This window comes from Corvus hawaiiensis, chromosome 6 (assembly GCF_020740725.1).
Source record: "Corvus hawaiiensis isolate bCorHaw1 chromosome 6, bCorHaw1.pri.cur, whole genome shotgun sequence".
NCBI classification, from domain to species: domain Eukaryota; kingdom Metazoa; phylum Chordata; class Aves; order Passeriformes; family Corvidae; genus Corvus; species Corvus hawaiiensis.
In genome coordinates, this window is record NC_063218.1 from 35,761,975 (window position 1) to 35,780,426 (window position 18,452).

The window sequence follows — 18,452 nt, forward strand, 5'->3', positions numbered from 1 at the left end:
AGGGGACGTTATATGTCCAAGTAGTATATTCTAACTTCTGTGACTAGAATTTCATTAATTTAAAAACTTAAAAGCTTAATTTCCAGGATCTCTATTCAGTAATGCAAAACCATGAAGAATTTAACCCAAACTTCCTTGGTTTTTATCACAGCTGGTTGCCCAGGAGACTTTTCCCTAATAATTTGTGAACATTTTTGTCCTGAGAGGAACCCGAAGCATATTATCCAGTATCTCCATGTTTGCTGTTGTATTTTTTTTTATTGATACAGTTAAGAAATAAACCTTTGTAACCAAGGATTTTTTTTTTTAGTTGTGGGACGATTCCCCATGTCTTCCACTAGTTTAAATTTTAAGCTTCACTATCAACTGTTTGCTATATTCTGCATTGAAAAACCAAAAGATAATTAGCTAAAACACTTCATTAAAATCTTAGCCATTGAGGAAGAAGCCCTAACAAGTGAGCTTTGTGCTTATGCCTATGACAGATGTAATTGAATATTGAGAGGGAGCTGCTGTGTTACTGAGCTCTGGCGCACGCTGTCTGTGCCTCCTGAGCTATGTAGTGGACTGTCTTGTCGGAATGGTGGCTCTGAGCACTGCTGTGGGATATGCCTGGTTTGTCTGAAGTGCTCCCTCTGAGGGTAGAAAGCTTTATGAAGATACTTTCAATATACCAGTATTTTTTTTCGTTGCACTGCATTTAAGCATCTAGTTGGAGGGATTTAACCTGCTAAGATTCAAATGCTTCCAAGTCAAACTTAACTGTCTGTGGGTCTGAAGAGAAGCTGGAACAGGATTATATTGTGTTAAAAAATATTCAAAACCCAGTGTCAGAAGGAGGCTGTGTTCTCACAGAAATGTGAAAGACTGGAAGCTCTGATCTTGTTAGGTATTTCTCTGGGGACTGCTTGTTATCTTGTATCAGCAGAAGGAAAAGCTGCAAGACATACAGCTGAGGGATGTATACAGTTTTTCTTCACATGCTCCAAAGTGGGATTTTTCCTTTTGTTTATATAAGCTGATCTTGGAATATTGTGTGTTTTGCATCGTGGCTTAAGCAGGGTTTTAAGACAGAAGAGACAGAGAAGTTGGCAGATCATTTAATACGAGATCAGTTTCAAAATCAGGTTCCCTGCATTCAGAGCTGAAATAGATTGAACCTGGCCTTCAGGGGAAAGAAATTACAGTGCTTATCTCTCTGATCAGGCCAGTGCTGGGAGGAGGGTACTGTAAAAACATCATATTGAGTAAGGTAATTTATCATTTGAGTCACAATCTTTGGCTCCTTGTTAAAATTATGTATTTTGGAAGTACAAATGGTTTATCTAAGAAGTTAGTTTGCAGTCCTTTGTTCTTACACTGAAGCATTTGTTTCTAGCTTGGAGAATAAATCTCTGCCTCAATTTACTTTTCTGAGTTTCCTAAGTTAACTTATGAAGCATCACAGGTCACTTCTTTCAGTCTTTGTTTCTTTTCAAATAGATGTGGACTTCTCAAGAGAATTTTATTCAGGATACTTGGATTATCTCTGTTGTAGTTAAATGTTCTTAAATGCTGATAGTGAATGATTTACTGATGGTTCTGTTAGTGGTGGGGAAGAACTGAAGAAGCTGGTCACTGAAAATTTTTCATGTGGTTATTCTCTAAGGGGAAAAGAGCTTACATTGTGCCTCTGTTCTGTTAATGGTGGAATCTTGTAAATACAAACTCTTTAAATCAGTACTGGAGTTATGGTATACATGTTATGTAAAATGGTATGAAAGACAACTGTGTAGCTAATGTCTGCACTGGTGACAAATTAATGTGTAATCACATTTTATATTTTGACACTAATGTGAATTCAGATGTCTAAATTGATCTCTGTAGTAAGTTAATGAATAGAAGCTGCTGCCAATGGGATGAAACATGAGGAAATTTTGACCTGCTTTTGACCTTTTCTTTAATAGGTAAGTTCAGTTCTACGCTCTACGAGACAGGGGGCTGCGACATGTCACTTGTGAACTTTGAGCCAGCTGCAAGAAGAGCGTCTAACATCTGGTGTGTGTGAAGGCCAGTCAAGAGTGATGATTCTTGTCTTTCTGCAACCGAATACTTGATTTTAATTTTAAAAAGTTACTTAGTATGGACTACCAAAAAAAAAAATCTATAAAATATATTAGCCATATACATTTACTTTTGTGACATAAGTGATTTTTGCTGGAAGATGGCATACAGTTAAATATTATCTCAGAAAACAAAGACTTCTGTTAGTTTAAGCAATACACTTCCAAACTGAGAACTTGACAAATGCATTTTTTATTGGCATATAGAAGGTCTTCAAGGAATTTAACCCAGGTTTTGAGAAAGTAGGTGGCTGTTGACCATAATGGCTATTGAACTTCCAGTTGTGAAGCCATTGTAAACTGATAAATTTATTCTCGAGTTCGTACATGGCATCAAACAGTATGTGAAAGTGTTAACATGCCTGAGATTAAATTTTGACTTGCAGTTGAAATAGCCAGCTACATACTGGATAGTTCATCTGCTGTTGGAAAGATGCCCTTTCTTTCTCTGAAGCGATAGGAAGCAGAAGAAAGAAAAACAACCCAAAACCTCCTGTGGCTTCCTGCCTGCCCCCAATCCACTTCACTATGCAGAACTGCTCTGAAGCTATTGCATCATGTTGAATACTATAATTCCTACCACATGTAGGTGGAATAGCTCTTGGAATTATGGAGTATTGAGTATAAAACCTCCCATCTTCAAATCTTTCTTGTGCGAGTGCCTTTTGTAGAATTGAACTTTGACGAAAAGTTCTGTATTCCTTCCACAAAGCTGCCAATCCCTGCCTCTGCTGCTTGCATGTTCCAGATGCAATGGCTTTGCTGTTGGCTGCTGTTATGAAGTTGTATGTGCTAATGGAAGGAGCAAACTGGCCACTTCAGATAATCAGATCTCGGCTGTAGAGAATACTTGAGTTTCAGTAAAGTAAAATTGGTAACAAAGAATGTTTTTATCTTAAGGCAAGGAACTGAAGGAAAGTTGCATAAATTTGATAGAAGTCTTAACAACCATGTGATTTACATAGAAAACAAACACCCAAAAGCTATGCAAAATTGGGGGAAAAAGCAATGGTTGGATATGGACTCTCATACAGTAAGAGGAATTTCTCTTCATCTCTAATGAATGGAAATTGCAAAGTAATTTTGCTCTTATTACCATAGGTTTAACTTCATTTAAAGTTAAGTTTTTCAAAAGCAGTTTAAGTAGCTCAGTATACTTGTGATGCCTTAGGATTTTAGCTTTTATATTTTTCATATATTTATAATTCTGCAATTCTGTAATGTATAACTCTAAACTCCACATAGACTGTTAGCTACTGTTCTCCCATTTTGGTCAGATAAAACAGTTCCTCTGTAGGGCTGAAAATCACGGACACCTTACTGTCTCAGGCCCCGAGAAAAGTAAACAAAAGTGAGTTGGGGGGGAGCAAACTTGGAGTAAATGACTTCATTACCTGAAGCTGTAATTGGAGGATTAACCCCCAATATGCAAATGGACCAAACTTACAAAAGTGTGAAAACCCGTGACCTGTTGTCCATTTTTGGGTGTAGCCCCGGGGCGGGCTTTGTCCACCCTAAATGTACCTGAAGGCCCTTCAATGAGTATAACTGCTTTTTATTCTCTTAATTTTGTCTGGCCTCTGTTTTTAGGTTGTCCTACAAGGCATCACTTGTGCTAAGTATGTACTATTTTTGGCAGTTTTGGGATCTTGATTAAAAACAGTATAGAATTAAGAGAAACTGCATGTGGACACCTAGCAGCCTCTGCACTTTAGAGATATGATGTGTGTTTACAAATCAGTAGCTAACAGCTTATAAAATATTTTTGGTTTTTTGAGTGGAATAATTACTATCATTGTAGTTCTTTTTAGACAATTTAGGGACTGGGTGTTGAGAAAATGTTATTAAGGGTAAGATTAAAGGATGTCTTGGCTTACTATAGCTATGGAATGTACCACAATACGTGAGATGAAGTGGCTACTTGCATTTATAATAAGTGACTGAAGGAAAAACTTCCAGATATTTAGATAAAATTCACAAGGAATCAAAATTTGGGACACTAGGAAATTAGAGTGACCTGTTAAAATAAAATGTAATTTATAATCTGAAGTATTTTCCCTGTTCTTATAGTGACACGGACTCTCACGTATCGAGTTCTACCTCAGTTCGCTTTTATCCACATGATCTAGTAAGTTTTTCTTACTTATTTTTAAAGCATGCAAAGAATCAGAAAACTATCCAATTTTATAGCACCGATTAATCATTCTTTGTCGTAGTTCTTTGTTCTTATGTAGCAATTTTGTCTGGATTAATGAAGAGAAAGTATTTAGTATTGTAGTGTCTTCGTATATAGATACAAATTAATCTTTTTGCATAGCACTTTAAAACTTAGTTGATTTCCTCTGATCTAAAACCTAGCGATTTAAAAACACTCATAGAAATTGGATCTTCTAAGATACCTTGTGAAGGTTTCCAGAAATAATGTGTACAATTTGGACAGAGTTTTCCTCCTGTGTGTTACTAAGGTTAGCAGGCAGCAGAAAGACTAAATATTTTGTTCTGACCAAAACAAACTTCACTTGAGTAATTTCCCTGAAAAGAATTTAGAAATTTTTCATTGGAATCTGCTGTACAAAATCTACGTTTATATGCAAGGAATGACTGGGAAAACAAGGCAGAAGCTTATGCTGTTTCATACTGAAAATAGCTTTAATATTCCTTAGTTTTGTGATCTCAAAACTTTTATCTTATTGTTGAGTCTAGACAAACCTGTACCCTTAATTCTGAAGTCATATATTACGGTATGAAAACAGTGCAAAGGGTCATGATTCTTAAGCTGGCAAACCAAAGAAAAGTATGTTGAAGTACCTAATGACCTAATCAAGAGGGAAAGTGAAATACAGCTTTAGGATTCGGCAGAGGAGCAAGAGACCTCCATTTGCCTGACCATGCTTGATCAAGAATGTGCTTTTTAAACTTGGTGTCTGCTAGAGGAGCTTTCTTTGCTTTCCACAGTCCCCCTTGAAAATGTAGCCTTTAAAAAAGAGGCTGCATTACCTCCTCTTAGTTTGCCAGTGTAGTCCCATTGGAGGGAATGATTCTGTTTTAAGGCAAATTTGTGACTGAAAAGCTCAGCCTATGCTCCTAAATGGAAATTTCCACTGAAATTTATTATTAGTGCCATGAATGTTATGCTGATTCTACCTTTTAAGAAATTTTTTAAAAAATTGTCAAAAAAGGACCTGTTTTCTGACACAGCTTACCTAAAATAGTACGGTTTGTATTTTTGAAATGCTTTTAGAAAGGGAGTGTTCCTGCTTGTTGTTTTCACTAGTATTTTTCTAGGAAGAAAGAGCTGGCTAAGCATAGTTAAGTACACTGATGATTTAAGAAGTGATGAAAAAAAAATTATAAATCAAGAAATTGAATGTTAACCTTAGATGATTGTAGGAAAAAAGCACCTCCAAACACTAAACCTGTACTTTTAACACTTTGAAGGTGGCATGAGTATTGAAATTTTACTCGTTGCTTTAAACACCTGTGAAGCTTTTTCATTAAATGACATTTTAACAGTTATATTGTCTAAGAATAAAGGGCAATATTGTTAAGTGCTTAAGATGCTTCTTGGCCTGGTTAATGAAATTTATGAAGTGGATTAGATGATGCATACATACTATAGTATCTTATTAGCATTGAGTACTCTCCTTAAATACCTTCTATGGTTGTTAGTATTACTGTGATTTTCAGGACAACTCTAGACAAGCTACGAAATAAGTAATAGTCAGTTGTAAATACTACTTGACTGGTTAGGGTGGAGCTTTTTCTTTGGTTAATTTCTGAGTGTATTCTGGATTCAATGAGGTTTGAATTTGACCGCTGGTGCATGTGTATGTTGCATTGTCATGCAAAAAGAACCATTCAGCATTGGTTTGCATGCAGATTAGCTGTCTGTAAGAAATGCGTTGTAATTTACTTAAATTAATAATTGGATTATTCTTGTAGTGTATGTTGTCTATCAGTTTACTCGTCTTCAAATTTGAAGTTTTCAGAGTAAATGGGATAATGTGCTTGGAAGATACATTCATTTGAAATAAGGCATATGCTGAAATGCCAAAGAGTTGTGTTGTATGCAAACTGTTATTGCTGCTAGTCCTATTCATGTGCCATGATAAGCACAGAAAAAGTAAGTAGAAGCCTGTGACAATGCTTAACATGTAATTTCTCAAAAGTGAAACTAAAGAGTTCTAGCAGTTTTCTTCAAAGGAATTTTCAGTATAATACAGTGATTCAATATAAATGAGCTTTTGTTAATACTAACTTTCTTTTAGCTTTCTCTTCCTCAGATCAGGTTGAACAGGCTGCTAACAATGGATACAGATCTGCTGGAGCAGCAAGATATTGACCTGAGCCCTGACCTTCAGGACCACATGCAACCTCAAGAGGAAGCAGCTCAAAAAGTCAAGCAGTACTATCGCTTTTGGATCCTACCTAAGATTTGGATTAGCATCAATTTTGATAGATTAACTCTTCTGGCTTTATTTGATAGGTGAGATCCTTGTATGTCGCCAGACCTCAGAAAGCAAAGATGAAAACAGTTACTAAACTGTTGTATAGATAAAACTATCTGTAGAGAATTGTACTTACTTACTGTACTCTGAAAAGTGAAAGAATAATACTGAATGCAGTTTTTCTAAAATAATGGAGGATACTCTCCTTTTTTTCTCCAGAAATTGAAAAAGGAAACCAACCCTCACTTTGCCTGTGTGGGGCAGTAACACATTTGTATGATCAAAAAGAAAGATTTGTTGCCAATCTTATAGCTAGAGTATAGCCTTCTCCAAAAATTAATCGAAAGGGTCTACAACCTGGCATGTACTTACTGTTTCAGCAAATAGAGAGGATTTGCCTGCTGCTTCATAGCATTTTTTCCAAGAGTCATTTAGTAGTGTGACTTCTTGTCCCTGCTGCATTTACCTAGAAAAATAAAATTAAGGTGATCCTCCAGTTACCAGCTTTTGGAATATGTAGAGTATTTATATTTTGGTAATGAACCTCCTTGAAATAAAAAAGATAGTAGTGATTCTGTCCAGGGAGGAATATTCATAATTCTGTTCTGAAGCACTATCAATATCATGTGGAATTATCTGTATTCCACTTGGAATATCTTACCCAAGCGAGAGTATTTTTAGGTTCTTCATTAGAAAATCATGAATGGCAGGTTGTATACACAGGTAAGTTATCATGCTTGTGTTTTTCATAGGCTTATAATCATCCTAGATGGGCTTTGAATATAGATTTGTTAGACCATGCTTCTGGTTGAACGTTTGAATTATTTCTAAAATTATCTGCTGAAGTTATCTTCTGTTGTTTAAAGTAAAATTCTGTAAGATACTGTTTTCTGCTGTCATTGAAATCCTGGTAGCTCCTAGCTTTGCTAAAGGGCAGTGTGCTAGTGTAGACTGTGGAAGTTCAAATCTATTAACTATTTTGCTACCAGTAGCATAACCCTTGTTAATTTTTGACCCTAACTGTTCTTTTGCAGCTTTTTCTAGACATAGTTCGCTTTAAATTATTTTTTTGTCTTTTTTTATCTCTCCGTTTAATACAGGAATCGTGAGATCCTTGAAAATGTATTAGCTGTCATCCTAGCTATTCTAGTTGCATTTCTGGGCTCTGTACTTCTTATAGAGGGCTTTTTCAAGGATATTTGGGTCTTCCAGTTCTGCCTGGTAATAGCCAGTTGCCAGTACTCGCTGTTGAAGGTATTTTAATTTCTCTTTACTTTCTATAAACAATAGATTTAACTCCAGTTGGGTGTTGCAGGTTAGTTAGAGCTTTAAGGAAAAATGTGCATGCGTATCATTTATAAAGAAATGAGTAAACTTGGCCTCATGGAAAGTTCGATAGATGGTAATACAAGGTCACTTCACTAGAATGGTTCTGCATATGTTTGTTAAACAATCCTTTATTTATTGTTCTCATATTTTTTTTTTGTTTGTTTTCACAAAGAGGAACACATTCTTACTAGCTGAAAACCAGCTACAAACTGAACTTGAAGTTTTATTGGTTTGGGTTTTAATTTTTTTTAGTGTCTATGCCTCAGTGCATTCATGATATCTAAGCGTATATTTAATCAGATTATTAATTTTTGTTAGGCTGTTAATGGCATATTGGTAATCTAAGTGATTATTTTTTTATGATTTGACTATTAGGATGGAAATTGGATTTAAAATTGAAGTTCATAATGCTATTGAAAAAAACAGTAAAAGTCCTAAAAATGAGGGGGTTGGAGATTTTTTTAGAATTTGGGTTATGGACATATACTCTTTAAATAGATTTTATTGTTTATGACATCATGCTATTTAAAGGCTGTAATGTAGCTTGACAACTGTAAAATTAACTGTAGATATTGTTAAAAGAACTTCAACCAAGAAGTTGTGTGGGGGGAGGTAAACATGCCTATCTGTAGATCGGGTGACTTTCCTCTTTTCATTTTGGTTTCAGAGCGTTCAGCCAGATTCTTCTTCCCCTCGACATGTAAGTTGTTGGCATGTGCCACTGTACTAACCCTGCAGATGCAGAACTCCCTCAGAGAATTGATCATTTTGGTTTGATCTTTTTGGCATTTCTTTTATGTTCCTTCTTATAAGGCACAAAAGGCTTGTAGTTGTCTTAGTGTGTGAGAGGGGAACAGATATTGTTTTCCCCCCCCCATCATACTCCTTGTATTTAACAAGTCATGTCCTCCTGTTTTGAGCTTAGCTTTTGCTAGGGAGGCATGTCATGATAAGCTTTTTGATGAATCTTTATTATTCAAGCAATTACACTGAGAAGTATTCCTAATGTTGTAATTCTCTTTGCTGGCGTGAACTGACACAACTTGGATGTTCTGTTCTAGTCTTGTAGATCATTCAGTTGTCCTAGTGGGCACACTGCTTTATTTTTTCCCTCTAACAAGCTGAGTTTGCAATTCTCTAGTGAGCATTAATGTTTGAGCATGGATATGTTAATGTGCTAGTATTGCACAATATGTTTATACTCTGTTGTGCATCTACTAGATTGCCAAGACAAAATATTACCTTTGTCCTAGATGTGTAGAAGCATTATTCCTCTGCAACAGGTCATTAACTTTATTTTGCGTAAGTTGTGTGTTTTGATATAAGACCAATAGAGATTGTCCCCCCCGCAGCAGAAGCAGTATCTGAGTAATAAACTTTAATCCTTTTTTCCTTAAAATTGGTTTATTCTCAGTTGCTTACAAAGCCTAGCCAGAGCTCTAGCATTTAGTACTGCAAGCAACATAGCATAAAATATAGCTGAGACTAAGGGTATGTATATCTTAGTCTAACTTAATCTAACCATTGTGTCCTTGTTATATCAAAGCCACAAAAAGGACAGACTGGTATCACTGCAAGGCAATGCATTAAGGATTTTATGAAGGATATGGTGAGGTGATAGTACACTGGTTGATGACCAATGATTAATTTTGGTTCTGAAGCTATCTGTAGCAGAAGAGTAAAAATTGCCTTTTCCACTAAAAATGAACAAATGTTGGTGTTTTTGTGGTTTTTTTTTTTTAAACAGGGTCACAATCGTATCATAGCCTATAGTAGGCCTGTATATTTCTGTTTATGTTGTGGTCTTATTTGGCTGTTGGATTATGGCAGCAGAAACATATCTACAACAAGATTCAGGTTGTATGGAATGGCTTTCACCAACCCATTGCTGCTGCTGTCAGCCAGGGACTTAGTTATAGGTGAGTAGATTTGAATTGTTTGCTCTACAGCAGTAGAACTTTATTGGAACACTTTCCCCTTCTATAGCGTTGTTGTAACAAATGGCAGTGATGCCCTCTACTATGGTGTCACAAAATTTTTCATTATCCAATATCTTAGCCCTTACTTTGTTACTTAACTTGGATCTGGATAGACTACCATTTGCTTGGACCTAGCTGCTCAGTAGTTAAAGGAACATTTTGATTTGGACCCTTTCACACTCTCTGAAGGGGCTTATGGCAAATGAGTAGGAGTTCTCTTAAGTCAGGTTATTTAGCAATTTGGCAGAACAGTACAGACACAATTTTAAAAAACATTATACACAGGTTAAATCTTATTTAATATGCCTCTTCTCAGAACAGGCCTATCAGCAATACCAAAAATACAATTTTTGAGCTGTACTTCCATTTTGAGGTAATTCCATTGTTTTCTGAGCAGCACAGTGCATTCAGAATACCGATGACATTTAATATCACCCTCCTAAACCTAATGCAAAAAACAAGCTTAAACCCCTAAACAGCAATCCTTTCCCCTGTGTACTTAATTATGAAAATAATAACAGCCCTGTAATCTCAGACAGAGCTCATAGAAAGAGGGAGACATAAACATTTGAAGACCATCTTATCATGGGAACTTTGTGCATTGCTTTAATGGAGCAAAGTTATTTGAGTGATCTTCTGTGGATCACTGCTTTGGGTGGCATAAGAAAATCTGTAAGAGTTCATCTAAACTGAATGCACTTGCTTTTCAGTGGTGTCAAAATACCCGTGAGTGAAGGACGACAGCAGTTAAATGTTACGTCTGCATGCCCCCAGACCATTTTCTGTCCAAGAAAAATGAAAACTTGGTCTCAGTGTGGGTTTTTTAAAATTTTGATTAATAAGAATTACTGACCCAGGCATTTTGGGTATTAGTTCTTATTACTTGATTTTAAGAACATCCTGAATTTTATGCCTCATACTGCTTCCCTCTTCAACTTTCTGCTAATAAATCTGTATTTAAATTTAAATGCCCAGAGGGAAAGTGTCTAAGTTGCATATTTATGAACAGAAATTGTCCAGACCTTTTCAAAGGTGCTTTTTGAACAAATTCCTTGGTTCTATTCATATACTGGCATACTTTGTTCTGTATAAAAAAAGAAATTAAGATAGAAGATACTTTTGACTCATTCATGATACAAAACTAGCATAATTTCTCTTGATAATGCTCTGCCAGTTTTGGAAGTACTTTCTTCCCTTTTCTACCATGTGGAGTCATTGCCATAATGTATACCCATATCACCATAAGATAATACATAAATGTACATGGAGATGGTGTGCCCTACTGTGGAAGTGAGCTACTTCTTAAAAGTACTGAACAGTGAGTCTTTACCAGTTTTAAAAGATGTGGTGGCATTTTCACCAGGCCATGTCCATCTTGGGATTAGCTTTTAAAACTACTTAGTTGAAGAGTTCAAAGTGGGTTTTGATCCTTATGTTTTACTGTTCTTCTGGGTTATCTTGCAGCAGCATATGGCGTTTATATTTCTTACCAGTTCTTCCAATAAAAAATCAAATTGCCAGAACAGCTCACTGTACTTTAAAAAAAACCCAAATGAAAATCCTCCAAACAATAAAAAACCACAAGTGGAATTCAAAATAAAAGAACCAAACTGAAAAAACACCAAGCAAAACAAAAAAACCTGCCCCACCAACCTGCACTGCACGTCCCACCGTGCTCCCCCACGCAATACACTTGCCCTTGGAGCAACTCTTACTGTTGCCGAAGCACTGTTTCAGAAAGCTTTGCAGTTGATCAATTGTTCTAAATCTACTCCACATTTATAATAATTATTTTATCTTTTCACCTAAATGAAATTTAATAATTTCATTTAGGTGAATTTAAGTTCACCTAAATAAATTAATAAAAATTATTTTATCTTTTCACCTTGTTTGCTATTAGAAAACAATGATGTAAAAGACTGTAAAAGCATCATAAATATTGGCTTTTTGCTGGACTACTCTTTAAAAATTGTGTATTCTCAGATCTGTCTAATAATTTTGTTTCCAATGGGCCCAAGATAGTTTGACTTACAGACTTTGAGGAAACAACTTTTTAATCTGTCAGTGACAGGAGGCTGTATTTGCCTCCTATGTAGGCTTCCTTGACTAATGATTTGAGATAGGGGGTTGACCTGAGAATTTTGAAGAAGTATTTTCTTCAGGTAGTGAAGAGCTGGTCTGAAATCCTATATTTCCTAATTCGTGTCAGTAAAAAAAGTCAGAATTCAGTGTCTTTCCCAGGCTTGCAACCTGCATGTTTTTAAATTATATTATTGTTTAACATTACCATGGAGTGGGGAAAATCAAATTCGCAGTATCTGACTGTAGATATTTCTAATGAGAAATCCTTCAGTGTCCAACTATTCTGTGCATATGGAATTAGAAAATTAAATTTGAGACTTGTGGTTCTTTACAAGATACTTTAAAATCTGTTTCTTCTTCTGGTCACTGAAGGTACAAGTCAGTAAGATGATAGAAAATCTTTCCTAAACTGCCAAATTTTATCTGCTAGGATTATTCTCATTATTTGATCCTTCTATCTCTCAGAACTTAGAACTTACAATATGCTGTTGCATGTGAATTAAATCTGAGCTACTAGATCTGAACTTGTGTAGAAGATTATTTCTGCATCTTTTATTCTTTAAGATAGAAAGTAAATAATATGTACAGGTTGAGACATAGCATTTTCTGTATTAAAATTAGGTGGCATTCATTTATCTTTGCGTTCTGAAATCCTGTAATTTGCAGGTGTTTTCATGGTTCATACAGTTGTCTTTGTTAAAAAAGCACAAAACCCCCAGTCATTTAGGATTAGAACTTTCAGAAGTGGTGTGGAAAAATTAGTGAAATTGTCAGATGTTATTAGTAGCAGAAAACCCAGAGGTGGGGTGCTTGGCCTCCCTGACGTCAGAGTGGCTGGTGTTGTGTTGCTCCTGTAACTCCAGACAGGCAGTTAGGCTTGGATAAGCCTCCCTTACAATGAGTGAAAACTCGTAAGTCTAATCTGTAAACACTCCTGGCTGATCTTTGCTAAATAAAAATGGAAAGCCTGAACTGGCCTGTGTCCATGTCTACAGCAATTAAAAGGAAAGTACTATTGATTTGTATGACCTCTGTATGCAGTCAGTTCTGAGTCATTGAAGTAGAACTTTACATAATGTGTATTTTCCTTAGAAATTATAGTAGAAATGCTTCAGTGATGTGGAGTTAAAATATGGGGTGTGTGATACCCTAGAACTTAAACTGAAAAATATCTTACCATGCTGGTTTTTTCACATTCACCACTTTTTCATCTCTTTTTTTTGTAGTGTTTACACTATGTTTCCCTATAGTATTCTTCATTGGTCTCCTGCCTCAGGTGAATACATTTGTGATGTATCTCTGTGAACAGCTGGACATTCATGTCTTTGGTGGCAATGGTGAGTGTTGTGTTTTGTGTCAGTGGCAAAAGTGTGAGATGTGGAGCAGCCAAAACTAGTATGTTAGTTAAAAAATTTAGTGGTTACAGTATTTTTATTCCTACCCTCTAAACATGGAATACTTAATGGTGTTTTTAAAAAGCCTAAAGGTATTCTGATTGATTATTGGGAAACAGAATTGCTGTCCTAGTAAGTCTGTCAAAAAGTGTACTTTCTTCCTCAGCTGGTTTCTATTGCTATTTTCATGGTAAAGCTGTTGAATAAATAAGGAGGTTGAAAAAGCCACATAAAATGCTCTTTATAAAAATCGCTTCTAGGGAAAAATACAAGTAGCTGCTCTGGTTTCAATTGCCTTTTTTTTCCATCAGAGGGTTGTGGCAACTAGGGGGCTGATATCATCTTAAACTGAAGTATTTTGTATTCTAACTTAAGAAGATAACAATGTTTTGTTTTTTTTCTTTTCATTTCTATGATATTCAGCTACCACAAGCCTGCTTGCAGCACTTTACAGTTTTATCTGTAGTATTGTGGCAGTAGCATTGTTGTATGGACTGTGCTATGGTGCCCTGAAGGTGAGAAAAATTTTATGCACAGTAAACATCAATGTTTTGGGTTTGTTCTCTGCTTCCTTCTGTATTAAGTAATGAAAGTATGCAGCTACTGAATTAGAAATACTAGTTTGATTTATTAGGGTTTCATACTTGCTCAGCTGTGATGTCAATAGAGGAGATGCAATGCAGGAGCAAAGCAGATTTTTTTGCTTTCAAAAGGTGTGTGATTTGTGCCTGCTCTAACAGGCTCTTTTTTTTAGTTGAAAACACATGACATTTACTGTCAGTCCCATTCTACATCAATTCTTGAAAAAAATCATGCAAGTGGCTTGATTCTAGCAGAGTCTGCATGTGCTAGTACATTAACCTCTCAAAATGGCTCATGTAAGTATTTTTTTCTGGTGCTGCAAAACTGAAATAGTATTTTCAAATTAATATTTATTTGAAAAGAAACCAAGAAATAGTTTGTAGTGTCAAAGCGAAGATGTGTGTCTATCTGAAAGGTAGAATTCAAGAGTTAGCTGGCAAAGGGGCAAGCCCCCCCCTTTGTTTTTTGCTTGAAATGTTTTGTTTGAAAACAGTATGGAGTGTGATGTTGGTTCTGTTTGTTCATTTCAGGCGTGTCAATAATCAAACGTGCTCAGTTTACAATGAATTGTAGCATGTGTGGGTCCAACTCAGAGTTGACTGGCTTTTCCACTTTGTCACAGAGAGTAGAAAGTTCCTAGAGGAGATACTCCCATGATGCTATCACCTGCAGAACATCATTAGCCTTCTGTGAATTCGTACACTTGTCTCATTAGCCTTTTGTAAACACATCCATTTAAGACAAACAAGCTTTAGAAAAGAATAACTCTTACATCTTTGCAGATCTAATACAGATCAGGAAAATAAATATATACACAAATAAAGCCACTTTTTAATCTGCATTCAGCACAATAGAAAAAAAAAATCTTGAGTCAAAATACATGTAACTTTCAAAATTGAGAAGTGACTAAATACAGCTCTTAAGAGCCTGTGGTCTCCAGGAATGTAGGAAATGCCTCATAAGGGTTATGAAAAACGATGACTGTTTAATGATTAAGATGGTGTAGACTTGAAGGGGGTGTACACTGTGTTAGTGTTTCTGATCTATAGTTGGACATAGGTAAAGATGGAACAACTTTTTGTACAAAAAGCCCTGGTTTGTTTTTGTGGAATTGTAGTTAATTTTTCCATTCTCTTACCATGATATACAAAATTCTTGTATGTCAGATAAGTGGTGTGTACTTTGTATCCTTTTTATTAACATTTCATTTCTGTCTCCAGGATTCCTGGGATGGGCAGCATATTCCAGTTCTTTTCTCCATATTTTGTGGTTTGTTAGTGGCAGTATCGTATCATCTCAGCAGACAAAGCAGTGACCCTTCTGTACTTTTGTAAGTGGCTCAGTTTGTATGTCTTCTCCAAGGAAGAAGCAAGTTGCGAGGAAGTACTAAGTGAACTAATGTTACACTTAGTACTGTTTGAACTTTTACTCACCTTCATTAATCAGAAATAATGTTCTTGGTTCAATAGTTAGAAATTCTCACATTTTGCATCTAGTTCCTTCTCTAACAATGACCTTTTTTTATGGCTTTTGATAAATCACTTACATGCCAAAATCTGATCTAAATGCCTGCTGATGTTCTCCAAAATGTCAGTCAGGTACCATCTTTCTGCTGCTGGGTTTGTTGGGAACAACATGTACCCTTTCTGTGTTTAAAGAGGTGCTCAAGGCACTGGTTTAAGCTGAAGTCCACAGGGGGACTTTCTGAACAGTTTCACTTTGTTGATGTATTCTCATATTGAATGTGTGCTCAAAGCACTTGTTCAAATAATTGTGCAAAATTATAAGGATCTGTTTTGGTTATGAGGATTCCCATCTAGCGGGGGGAAACAGGTATTCATGTTGTTATACTGAATTGGAGTAGTGATCTGACGCTGAGGGCGTTTGATTCCTTTAATAATGATACATGTAAAACGTAATAGTTCCAGTAGGAGAAACACCTCCCCCAGAACAGCCAATAAAAGCTCAGCCATGTTACCTAGGTTAGGCAGAGCTTGAACTTGGATTTAAATGTAGCCGCAATGTTGGATGGATTTGATAAATAGTGGCCTGGGATAGAAAGTGAGGGACTGATCTCGGTTAACAAGAAAATTAATGATTGATAAGTGTTTACACTGGAGGAAATTTCTTATCTTTGGGTTGACCACTAAACCTTGTCCAATTACTCTTAGTTCAGTTGATATGAGGTCCTTTTCCCTAGATATTTGTTCTTCTGTTCTTTCCAAAAACTAAAACCTCTATGTTCATGTTTGACCGGCAGTTTCACCTGTTTAGCCAGATGTGGCACAGTTAAGCATTGTAATACATTGCAATATGTAATTTCCTTGGAAGATCTAGGGCTTGTTCTGCAGTGATCTTCCTGTCCATAAAGTGAAATAGTATTTCTGCCCTGTGTAGGGTACTGTAAGAAAAATCCCACTGAGGAGTTGTAGGACAACTGATTATGGCTAGTAACACTGCACATGGGCTTCTAAAAGCTTCAGTGTAAGGTTTTGGGGCTTTAGTATCAGCAAGGCCTGCTAAGAATTTAGAAGTTTGGTCAGCATGGCTAATTCATTAATTAATCAGGGTAGAATAGGTTTCTTTTGTTGTTGCTGAAGTTTGAATTAAATCAAAGAATTCATGGGTCTTTAACTGGTGTTGACAAGTAGACTACTTCTAAATTTTGCATATTTCTGTTCAGTTACTTGTGAGTTCAAGTTTTGTTTCATGATTGCTAAATTTCACCTAAAATTCAGTTTTTTTCAATTACTTCTGTTGCTACTAGAGAAACTGCAGTTCTGAACATTTGGCTGCTGTTCTTTAATAGTGGCCATTCTGTACAACAGAGAACTAATTCTTTTATAAAGTTGAGATAGCTGTAAACTTGCTCAGCTATGTGAAATCATTGATGTGGCAAAATTAATTTTTTGTGATTAATATGTAATAGAGCTTCTGACTGTTATAAAACCATGTAGAACAATACATGCTTTTCAGTGGGGTTTTTTTGTCTTTCTCTTAAGCTCTTTAGTGCAATCAAAATTTTTTCCTAATTCTGAAGACAAAAACCCTGAGGATCCTCTGTCTGAAGTAAAAGATCCTTTACCTGAGAAGCTTAGAAATTCTGTGGTAAGTAGGCTTTTTAATTATTATAATTTTTAAATTCAATTTAAGAATTTGCTTTGTGTTGGTTTGTATAGCATCTGTCTAGATCTTGCTTAGCTCACTCTTGTCACTTAGCATGGTTCTAGTCAGAATGGATATCACAGCATTTCCTTTAAATCTGCAGGTGAACTCATGTGCTACACTAGGAGTATAATGCTCATATTGCAATTTTAAGTTATTTAAAAGCAAAGAGAATTGGAATTCCCTAGTGTGGATTCAGTGAAGTATCACTGAGGATCATCTTTTAGCTTATGAATATAATGATACTTGCTTTTGTGCAGAAGTTCGTGGGAAAGACTTAATGGTGGCAAAACTATATAAACTCAGTATTTCTAATAATTGTGATGAAGAGCTTTGTGCTTGCTGTTCCAGAAGTGGAAAATAAGTGGTGGAAAGTGTTTTGGGGCTTTTTGTGGCTTGTTTGGGGTGGTTTGAGTTGTTTTGTTGCTTGCGTTCTTTGGAGGCAGATGTAACCTGTTCCATTTACTTAAACACTACTTTGAAGTTTTAGTACAAATATTTATGGAAGTAGTAATATTTAAACATTATTCTTTTTCGCACAGTGTAGCAAAAAATGAGTTAAGAAGCTTAGTATGTTTAAGTTGTACAAAAGGTTGCATATTTATTTAGCTTTGTGTAGGGCTCGGCTATAGGCTGAACTGTGTAGCTGGGTTTTTCATAACACAGCAATTACAAGCATGATGAGGTGCTTGATGTGGAAATAAATATTTTTTATTATTATTATTATAATATAAATATTTAGAGTAGAGAAACTGCAATTCTTTTAACATTGAACAGGAGAGAGTTGACCGTAGGAGCTGCAAGCTACTCTTTAGCTGTCATACGGTGGTGTTAGTCTCCAAGGGGGCAGAGGAGCTGAGGATTTTAATAGCCTTTCTTACAGTGGTTTTTAAAATCAGGACAACTGATTTTTAAAAAGTAAGTTATAGCCCAAGAAGTGAAGGCTTTGCAGCAATAATTGCTGTGTGTAATTATTTGACTGATGGAGTAGATAATCCTTAAATGATTTTCTAGGCTGTAAATATTGATGGTATTTTTACAGAGTTGGGAACTAGTCTACTAAACTTGAGGCTTTGAGTTGCAATGGCCTAAGTACGCATTGCCCCCTTGTGGCTGACTCTGGCATGACTAGTTTGGGGGGGTTTTTTGCCTGTTATCAACGGCTTGTTACCATTTTTTAGGAGTAATGGAAAATTCAGACTCATTCCTCGGGGTCATTCCAAAGCTATCCTTTACCCTTCTACAGAGGAGGCAGAAAAGGGTTAAAGAGCCTGGTTGTTTCACCTGGTTGATAGCTCTGCTTAGGCAGCACTCTTCCAGAGCTTTTATTTGCCCTGTAGTTTAAGCAATTATTAGATCATAAAGGGAAAT

General features: G+C 36.0%; 1 protein-coding gene across 10 annotated transcripts in view; it reads left to right on the top strand.

Moving 5' to 3' along the window:
* The window catches only part of PCNX1 (pecanex 1), an 86,619-nt gene that overhangs the window by 41,883 nt on the left and 26,284 nt on the right, over window positions 1-18,452 (top strand). For 6 of the 10 annotated variants that reach the window (XM_048305808.1, XM_048305802.1, XM_048305799.1 and 3 more), the window contains 10 exons: window positions 1,947-2,037; window positions 4,173-4,230; window positions 6,371-6,588; window positions 7,651-7,804; window positions 8,547-8,579; window positions 9,627-9,798; window positions 13,167-13,277; window positions 13,758-13,849; window positions 15,137-15,246; window positions 16,919-17,024. In XM_048305808.1, coding sequence (XP_048161765.1) covers window positions 1,947-2,037; window positions 4,173-4,230; window positions 6,371-6,588; window positions 7,651-7,804; window positions 8,547-8,579; window positions 9,627-9,798; window positions 13,167-13,277; window positions 13,758-13,849; window positions 15,137-15,246; window positions 16,919-17,024 — 1,145 coding nt within the window. The remainder of the gene's footprint in view (window positions 1-1,946; window positions 2,038-4,172; window positions 4,231-6,370; window positions 6,589-7,650; window positions 7,805-8,546; window positions 8,580-9,626; window positions 9,799-13,166; window positions 13,278-13,757; window positions 13,850-15,136; window positions 15,247-16,918; window positions 17,025-18,452) is intronic. The other 4 variants (XM_048305801.1, XM_048305806.1, XM_048305804.1 and 1 more) reach the window with 3 other exon arrangements.